At 47.4% G+C, this 10000-nt stretch overlaps 2 protein-coding genes across 2 annotated transcripts in view; both read right to left on the bottom strand.

The window, feature by feature from the left end:
* reep6 (receptor accessory protein 6) overlaps positions 1 to 10000 on the bottom strand; it is a 151659-nt gene that overhangs the window by 86195 nt on the left and 55464 nt on the right. The window lies entirely within an intron of this gene.
* The window catches only part of diras1a (DIRAS family, GTP-binding RAS-like 1a), a 13266-nt gene continuing 4840 nt past the window's right edge, over positions 1575 to 10000 (bottom strand). Inside the window, exons 2-4 of the mRNA XM_076726847.1 lie at positions 5299 to 5482; positions 5045 to 5215; positions 1575 to 4808 (exon numbers count right to left, since the gene is read on the bottom strand). Of these exons, the coding sequence (XP_076582962.1) occupies positions 4518 to 4808; positions 5045 to 5215; positions 5299 to 5436 (600 nt within the window). The 5' untranslated portion in view covers positions 5437 to 5482 and the 3' untranslated portion in view covers positions 1575 to 4517. The remainder of the gene's footprint in view (positions 4809 to 5044; positions 5216 to 5298; positions 5483 to 10000) is intronic.

Raw genomic sequence — 10000 nt, 5'->3', positions numbered from 1 at the left:
AAACCAGCTGTCACACACCAGCCTGCGTCATGACACGCTCAGGTGAATTCACCCGTAATTCATCATCCTCATCCTCCTCATCATCATCCTCATCGTATTCTGTCCTTGACCTCATCACCTCAGAGGGTCTGCAGCTGGACCAGGTCCCAGACAGACTGTAAGTTTATTTTGATGCTTCTGATGCTACTATCTGAGTATTTTTACGCTGTGGTATTAGTACTTTTACTTCAGTAAATGAGAACTTCCTCCTCTTCCAGAGAAACCTCTCTGCTCTCTGCTCACCACACCCAGCTGTGATGTAACACGGTCAGCTGTAATGTGGCCTCTGGACCAGCAGGGGGCAGCAGATCTGCTCTCTCACTGCGTCAGCTGGGTTCAGGGAACAACTTCAGCTTCAGTAACAGCAGACATTGATGAGTTTATCAGAGACGATGCTTCTATAATCAGTTTCAGGCCTGATTGAGCAGATGAGACTGAGCCAGACTTCATTCTGAAAATCATCCATTTTACTCTTCGAAAGACTGATGAGCGATGGCACGAAGCTGCAGAGGCTCCTTTCTGTGATGTGTTTGTTTCCTGACGTGGGCTGATTGTTTCAGTGTATTTCCTTGTTAAAATGCATCACTTTAATTTAGACTTTGACTAATTGAAGTTTATTTGCAGTTTTTTAGGTTTGCTTTGGCTCCTGTGTTATGCTGACGTCCTCCTGGAGGACACGTCTGCTGTGACCTGTCCAGCTCTGTGATTGACGGACACAACCAGTTAACTATGCTGGTCTGGTTGTTGAGCACGTTTAGAATTTCTGCACACCTTTTAACACCTGTGCTCACTGACTCTACCTGTATTACTTTATTTTTAGCTCTGAAGACTGAAACAGGTGATAAAAGGAGGCTTTTCTGGGTCGATCTTGGTGACGGGTGTAAATATTCAGCCTCGGAAGACGTGCTGCCTGCCAGGCTCAGCTCAGGGCAGGAAATGCCCAAAATTCATATGAAAAGGTTTGATGTGTGTTTTGATTTTCATTAGAAAAATAACTTTATCATATTTACATCAGACAAAATGTTAAATCCAGTTTTACCCAGAATTCACTGGGACAGGAGTACGTGGTCGTCAGCTGTACGTGGAGCGCTGAGGTTTGACTGAGCTGTTTGTCAAAGAAGCACAGAGACTCGTGTACGACAGCGCTGCTTTTATTCAGTTTGTTCACGGGAGGAAACGCCTGCAGCTCGAGCACAGAGCTGGACTCCACGTTTCTGTGCCGTCACACACTTCACACATAAGGAAATCATGTCGTGTTCTTGTTTGAATTACAAACCTGCCGTGAAATTCAGTCAAAAACGTGTTTTTTTCACCCGCCCTCAGTCACATGACCTCACCTGTCCCTGCACACCTGTGCGTCGTTTAGTCTCTACCTGCTCAGGAGCTGCAGTTCTCTGCTTCACCGCCAACACGTGAGTCTTCTGAGTCTTCAGTCTGAGCTGAAGTGAGAAACCTGACGTGAGCCAATGTTTGAGCGCTGGTTGGTGAGCAGCTGGTGGACTTCGTCATGTTTACCTGTGAAGTCACAGCTCAACAGACATGAGGCATAAACAAACACTGGAGATGCAAACGGAGCGCTTTCTGAAACATTCGCCTCCAAACATGCCGTTTTTTCACAATGACTTTCAAGTAGAAACGTGACGTTTTGTGGCTGAAACAAACTCAAGTTGATTGTTGGTGGGAAACAAACGACTGCTGACCTCGATGATGAAGGCCCAGACGTCCTCCAGACAGAAGACAGACTGGTTCACTCATCCACCCTGACCTCCACCTACGGAGGCCTGCTGGTCGCTCTGCTGCAGCGCTGCAGGTATTTCAGGGTTCAGACGTCCGCAGAGGAAACAGGTGCAGCCGGTTTCTTCTCACACATACGAAAACTGAGCTACATTAACAGGTTAGGAGTTCGAACGTTAACTTGAAGTTATTTATTTCCCCATTTTTCAGACTGCTGAAGCTGGAGCGATGAACAGGGAGGAGTGATGGCGTCTCAGACAGGAAACACATCAGAAGCTTTTTACAGTGAAACAAACCAGGAGCTTTTTCCAAAGTGCATAAAATGTGATCAGCGTGGACTCACTGACAGGTGGAGAACAGGTGGATGAAGGTGTGCTTTTCTCCGCCTTCACTTTGTTGTGTTTGTGCTTCGTAAAGTTTCAACCTCACTTATGTTCAGATAATAAACCAGTCAAGTAAAGTGGAAAGGCGTTTCAACGTTCAGCCGCTGCTCAGTCAGCAGTCCTCTCACCTGCCGCTTTCAGGAACAGTCCAACCTCCAGGAATCCATCAGCCGTCAGTACAGAGAGGCGTCGCTATGCTAGCTTAGCACAAGAAGACTTGAAATCAGGTTTCACACCACAGAACACCTGAGCTGGGTCAACAGGTTAAGACCCCTAAAATTCATCAAATACATGAACACCAGTCATAAATTTAAAGCTTTAAAAGAAAAACTTTTCATTTTAATTAATTTTTAATTATGGTGAACATGACTTTAAATGTCCTGTGAGCAGGACTTGCTGGGATCTATGGGCAGAAATGTGACATAATATTCATAGTTGTATTTTTGTTCGTGTAGAATTACCTGAAAATAAGAATCACTGTGTTTCTGTTACCTGAGAGAGAGCTTCGGATCTACAGAGGGAGCAGCTCCTCTTTGCAGTCCGCCATGTTTCTACAGTAGCCCAGAGAGGACAAACCAAACAGACTCCAGAGAAGAACTGCACCCTTTTTCTCACAGGTTATCCTACATGTTTGGAGAGGAAGGTGAGATGAGGACCATTCAGTAATCTGAAACTTCCCCACTAGATGGCACTAACTCCTCCACACTGGTCCTTTGACTTGATCCACAAAGCCTTTAAAAACACTGCGGCTGGCTCTGAGGATGTCAGGCTGGGCTCTAACGCTGCAGGATGCTGACTGGCTCAAAAGATCCGACAAATAGGAAAAGAAGTTGATTTTGTCCTCTTGGTGAGCTAAGCTAACCCGGTTCCAGTACTTATGCTAAGCTTAGCTTAACACATGGTGGACCTCTCTCTGTACTGAGCACACAAAGATGAAGCTGACGTCTGGAGGTGATTCCCACAATGTTGGACTGTTCCTTTAAATCACATGTGGAGGTCACACCGCTGCAGGTTTCCACCATCAGCAGCTGCTTGTTCACGCCAACGGAGGTTGAGTCCAGTGAGTCTGACAGAGATGGAATCAGAGCGAGAGGCCGGCTTGTGCTTGTGGAAATCATCGAAGCCTTTTTGTTTCCTGATGCTTTAACGTGAGAGCGTCTGCTGTTTGCTGTCCACAGAGCAGCTGCTGAAAACACTGCTGACGGTGTTTGTGTGGAGGATGAAGACTGTCGGCCAGTGCGTAGGCGTTCCTGTAACGGCACCAGGGAGCAGAGCAGAACACATCCTGATGCTCAGAGCTACAAACGAAGAAGAGGATGATGACGGAAATGTCAGCAGTCTGATGTGATGAAGGAACACTTCACTGTCTTCAGTCCCGTCTGCAGCTCTTTAAACGTTCATTCAGATCGAGACGTGGTGAGAATTCATGAGGCAGAGAACTACAGACGGCAGACATCCAACATTTAACCAATGTTCCCTCTTCTACTGGGCGGCACCACCCAAACTGATGCATGTGAGCACTGTGCTTGTTAGCAGTGTGGCTAATATATTAGCATGCTATTGGAACTCTATAGCCCAAGAATTCTAAGAGTGTTGAGTAACTTAAACTGGTTTCTTCCTCGTGTTGTTAGCTTTGCTTTCCTTATGTTTGACATTCTAATTGATCATTTTCATTAAACCCCATGATTGTCCAATCGTAGCTTAGCAAGTCTTCACATCTGTCCACATGTTGAAGTGGTTTTCAGACTGTCTATAAAGAGTTTGTGTAAAAGTTTAAGGAATACATTTGCTGCTGTAATTTAAGCTGCTATGACATGAACTGACTGTTTCTGTGTTTTACTGACTGGTTTTGTGCCTCAGTTTCAGGCCTGTGCAGATCTTTGGCCACATTTTAGCATTTGCAATGCATCCTGGGTAATGTAGGAACCACTGGGACAAATTAGAGCTTGATTGTGATGAGAAGACTGCTCTCACTCTGTCAGCACTTTTTAACTTCAAATACGCAGAAAAAGTAGAAATACAGCTTCCATGGAGGGTCGCGTGAGGCGTCAGTGGAGTGTTCCTTCATCGTGTCCGTGTGATGGTTCGTGGTGCAGGTGTGTGGATGTCTTCCAAAGTGTTTTGGGGCCACAAACACAGTCCAGTCCAGGGCCAGCAGGAGCCCGAGGCCCTGCTATCAATAAAGTTTCCATTTCATTTTGTTCCTCTGGGCTTCAGTGTTCAGACAGACGGAGGAGGAGCGTCACCAAAGAAGAAGACCTGTCCTCCACGATGCTGGGGCAAGATGGGAGGGGGGGCTGTCACCTCCCTGTCCTGCCTCCTCAGCTGTTTCCACGTCTGTGCAGCCAGTCTGCTCTCGCTCTACATGATGCTGCACTTCCCCTTCAGCTTGTCGGCTCGTTTCTGTTTCCCCGAGCGCTTCCCGTCGATGCTCAGGCTCATGTCCCTCTTCTTCTCCAGGGACAGCAGCTCCTGGAACAGTTCCTTCACGTTGGAGTTCGTCTTGGCCGACGTCTCCATGAAGGCGCACTTCCACGCGGTGGCCTGCGCCTCGCCCTCCTTCGTCTCCACCTCACGTTGGGCCGTCTCGTCGCTTTTGTTGCCCACGAGCATGATGGGAATGGACTCCACGGTGCCTTTGATGGCCAGAACCTGCAGGGACACGGGACCAGGTCAGTCAGGACTGAGCATCGGTGGAGGCGTCTACGAGTTCATGAGCAGTGTTACAGCTTTCAAACCTTAACCTCAAAATCCAAGTGTAAACACTGTTTTCAGCAATAATTCTGCTTCAAGCCTTTTTAACATGATAAAATCCATTAAACGAAAAACAGCGGACAGCAAGAAAACACATTTCATGGCTGGATAGAATCTACATGACAGACTGTGACCTGTTGGTAAATGGGTTTGAGCTCCTCCAGCGACTGGCGGCTGGTGATGGAGTACACCAGGATGAAGGCATGGCCCTTGGAGATGGAGAGACGCTGCATGGCGGGAAACTGGTGACTTCCTGTTGTGTCGGTGATCTGCAGCGTGCAGACGCTCTTATCGCAGCTGATCACCTGCAGAGACGCCAGGTGCTGATCAATAATTCGACAAGTCAAAGACTTCAAACGGCGCCACAGAATGAGAACAGTTTGTCTACCTGTCTGTAGGTGTCCTCCACTGTGGGGATGTAGGTATCTCTGAAGGTGCCTTTGACAAACCGGAGGACCAGGGAGCTCTTCCCCACCCCGCCGGCTCCGAACACCACCACCCGGTAGTCGTTACTCTGTTCCGGCATTCTGGGAGTTGGAGTCGGCTGCTGCTCTGGATGGATGACCTGTACGCTGAGGAACAGATGACAGAAGGAAACGCTGAATGAAGTCCTTTTCTGCTCAGTCTCATCTGATCTTTCTCTGATTTTCCTGGATAGACATCACCATCAGGAAAATGAATATCTGGTAACAGTTTGACAGCAGGAGTGAAAGCGGATGTGGGAAATGAGGATGAACTCTGATCACACCGGAGTGTTCAGACAGAACGAGGCAGGAACAGACGATCTGAGTGGAATCAGTCTGAGAGCCATCAGCGTTACTGCCAAATGAAAAGCACTCTGGTGTTTTAGAGTGGAAGAGTCCTTCAGCTGGACGGCGGCCTGCTGTGAGGGCAGATCATCTCCATCACAAAGAGCATGTAATTACTGTGTGTGTGTGTGTGTGTGTGTCAGCTTTACAGAGCCCAGCAGCTAAGGCTTCAGTTTAAAAGCTCAACTGTTCGGGTTAGCTAACAGTTATTTTTAGAGTATAAAACAATGTGGAAGTTAACTTCTGGCTTTAGCCTTATTAACGTACAGTATGGACAGACGGGACATCCGTCATGAAGTGACACTTCACTGCACTGCCTCAAGGTTCATTCTGTTCTTCTGCTGGAAAAGCTCAGTTATTAGTCAGCTATGTTGAATACGTGAGCGCTGGCGGCAGCCGCCGTGAATCGCCCTGTGTGTCGCCTGTGTCGCCTGTGTGTCGCCTGTGTGTCGCCCTGTGTGTCGCCTGTGTCGCCTGTGTCGCCTGTGTGTCGCCCTGTGTGTCACCTGTGTGTCGTCCTGTGTGTCGCCCTGTGTGTCACCTGTGTGTCACCTGTGTGTCACCTGTGTGTCGCCATTGTGTGTCGCCCTGTGTGTCGCCTGTGTGTTGCCTGTGTGTCGCCTGTGTCAATTGTGTGTCGCCCTGTGTGTCGCCCTGTGTGTCGCCCTGTGTCGCCCTGTGTGTCGCCTGTGTGTCACCCTGTGTGTCGCCCTGTGTGTCGCCCTGTGTGTCACCTGTGTGTCGCCTGTGTGTCGCCCTGTGTGTCGCCCTGTGTGTCACCTGTGTGTCGCCCTGTGTGTCGCCTGTGTGTCGCCCTGTGTGTCACCTGTGTGTCGCCCTGTGTGTCGCCTGTGTGTCGCCCTGTGTGTCACCTGTGTGTCGTCCTGTGTGTCGCCCTGTGTGTCACCTGTGTGTCACCTGTGTGTCGCCATTGTGTGTCGCCCTGTGTGTCGCCTGTGTGTTGCCTGTGTGTCGCCTGTGTCAATTGTGTGTCGCCCTGTGTGTCGCCCTGTGTCGCCCTGTGTGTCGCCCTGTGTGTCGCCCTGTGTGTCACCTGTGTGTCGCCCTGTGTGTCACCTTTGTCGCCTGTGTCGCCTGTGTGTCTCCTGTGTCACCTGTGTGTCGCCTGTGTGTCTCCTGTGTCACCTGTGTGTCGCCTGTGTGTCACCCTGTGTGTCGCCCTGTGTGTCGCCCTGTGTGTCGCCTGTGTGTCGCCCTGTGTGTCGCCCTGTGTGTCGCCTGTGTGTCGCCCTGTGTGTCGCCCTGTGTGTCGCCTGTGTGTCGCCTGTGTGTCGCCCTGTGTGTCGCCCTGTGTGTCACCTGTGTGTCACCTGTGTGTCGCCCTGTGTGTCGCCCTGTGTGTCGCCTGTGTGTCGCCCTTTGTGTCGCCTGTGTGTCGCCCTGTGTGTCACCTGTGTGTCGTCCTGTGTGTCACCTGTGTGTCACCTGTGTGTCACCTGTGTGTCGCCCTGTGTGTCACCTGTGTGTCGCCCTGTGTGTCACCCAGATGAACGCTGTTTGTGTTGTAGCTGCAGCTCTGTGACATTTAAGTCTTCAGTGCGTGAAACACGTGGACGTTGCATCTGATGGAAGCATCGTCCTCTCTGAACTCTCACAGTGTTCACAGATATCGTGACGAATGGGAATGAATTAAAAAGATGGAGTGAAGGCCCCGGGGAGTTTCCCAGCATGCCGAGCTGTAGTCCCCCGCAGAATGACTAACGAGCATTGATTAGAGCTTTGCATCTCATTAAAGAGGAGAGCGGATGAAAACCAGGGAGGCTTTTAGGAGAGGAGGAACGACCGCTGAAGAGTTTCACCGAGAGGAATCAGGAAGCAGATTTTCTACTGATGATGGAGTTTTAACTACTTATTTTCATAAGCTGGTAAATATACTTTCAGTAAAACTCAACACTTTGTGCAGATTTTTCTTTATTAGCAGTTTTCTGTCCACAGACCTTCCCTCACTATAATGTAAGAGGGTCTGCTAACTACATCAAATTCATGTTTTTCTTCAAGGAATGAAGAGTGAAACATTGTTCAGAAAGTCAGTTGTTTGATTGTTGTTTTGTTTTTTCAGGCAGATTTTTTTAAATTTGATTTTCCTCAATAAGAGATTCTGGTGAACAATAACTTTGTGGGAATTGTAATTGTCGAGATCTTTCGAATTAAAAGGAAGCATTATGCCCTATGAGCCACTGGAAGGCTTTTAATGTGAAAGATCTGCAGGAAGTGTTGACACCATCTGATAAACAGCAAATTAGAAAGTAATCAGGAAAGGAAAACAATCGTGAGTAAATGTTTTTTTACTGTTCATCTATTCAATCATACTGAATTTCTGTGTTGAGTTTGTATCAACAGCATATTAAAATGAGAGCAGATCAGAAAACAGGAACGACTCTGACGACAATATTATCAAACTAAAAAAAAGAAATGAATTAAGGGAATTAGAAATAAAGGCCTGTCTCTAAAAAAGACCTAGTTCTCTCTGCAGTTCTCTATATTACAAGTAAATAGATGAAAGAGAAGCCAGTATTTCCCTGTAACCAGTATCTGGATCACTCCTTTCATAATCCCACTCACAGCTGACAGATTCACACTGGAATGATGTCAGCAGAGATACTATCAGACCACCTGCTGCTTCCTGAAGTTACACTTCATGATCTACACTGCGTCAGAGTCTGCCTCTCCAGACCTGAAGTGAAAATATTAATACCACATACCAAAAATACTCTGTTTCAAGTAAAGGTCTTGTGTTGGACGTCTTAAAAGTATGTAAGTATAAATGTACTTCATGTATTAAAGTAAAAGTACTGCGTGCAGTAAAGTGTCTCCTGTGTCTGTTGTCCTCTTGTCTCTGGTCTCTGTAGATCATTGTGTCTCTGTGTCTGTTGTCCTCTTGTCTCTGGTCTCTGTAGATCACTGTGTCTCTGTGTCTGTTGTCCTCTTGTCTCTGGTCTCTGTAGATCATTGTGTCTCTGTGTCTGTTGTCCTCTTGTCTCTGGTCTCTGTAGATCATTGTGTCTCTGTGTCTGTTGTCCTCTTGTCTCTGGTTTCTGTAGATCATTGTGTCTCTGTGTCTGTTGTCCTCTTGTCTCTGGTCTCTGTAGATCACTGTGTCTCTGTGTCTGTTGTCCTCTTGTCTCTGGTCTCTGTAGATCACTGTGTCTCTGTGTCTGTTGTCCTCTTGTCTCTGGTCTCTGTAGATCATTGTGTCTCTGGGTCTGTTGTCCTCTTGTCTCTGGTCTCTGTAGATCATTGTGTCTCTGTGTCTGTTGTCCTCTTGTCTCTGGTCTCTGTAGATCATTGTGTCTCTGGGTCTGTTGTCCTCTTGTCTCTGGTCTCTGTAGATCATGGTGTCTCCTCATTCATGTCTCAGCAGGATGTTCCTGATGGAGTTGGTTGAGGTGGAGTTCATTGTAACTCAAACTAATGATTCTTTTCATTCTGGATCAATCAGCTGATCATTTGCTTTGGAAACTTTGTGAAAATAGTGAGAAATGTGGTCACAATGAGCCCAAAGCGACACCTTCACCATGTTTGTTTGGTCCAACCAACAGTCCAAAGCTCCACATTATGCTAATGTCATTAGCGTGCTAATATATGTCAACTGACAGAATGTTTGGTGGCTAATTCAGTCAGCTGTTAAACATATTTAACATGTTCAGTAACAAACAATCTGTGTGTCAGCGATGCATGAAACAGCTCTTTAGGTAGAAACAGCTGGTGCAACCGGATCCTGAGTGTATTCGTGGAGTTTAGTGAGCTCACTAAACATCACTAAGGTCTGTTCATGAAAACACTCTAAAATGAATGTGATGGGATGAACAAACCTATCAGGCATTTTCCCTAAAACAACTGAGAACTGCAAGCCCCTCAAATCCCTTAAAGAACAGCAACCTTATTACATAATTACAGACAGGCGATCAGAAATCTGAGAGGATCAACACGACATGTGGAGTCCCCCAGGGTTTGAACCTTGGACCACTATTATTCAGCCTGTATAGGATCCTCGAAGGTGGAATCACACCTGACATCCTGTTTGTCATCAGAGCCACGCAGACGACACCAAAGGACTCACTCCATCGACACTTAGAGCAGGTTGATTTACTGTATTTGATGCCAGAGCTGAAGAAGCCTTTTTGACGAGACGAACTGTCCTCAAGAAGATAAAACACGCTCAGCGTCCGTTCACGTAGACGTCACCGTGCACCGAACTACCTGTGAAAATATCAAGTTTCTCAGATTGACTTCAGATCAGCTGCAGCTGCTCAGAGCGCT

This window comes from Chaetodon auriga, chromosome 3, assembly GCF_051107435.1.
Source record: "Chaetodon auriga isolate fChaAug3 chromosome 3, fChaAug3.hap1, whole genome shotgun sequence".
Lineage (NCBI taxonomy): Eukaryota > Metazoa > Chordata > Actinopteri > Chaetodontiformes > Chaetodontidae > Chaetodon > Chaetodon auriga.
This window is presented reverse-complemented; position numbering and strand designations above follow the sequence as displayed.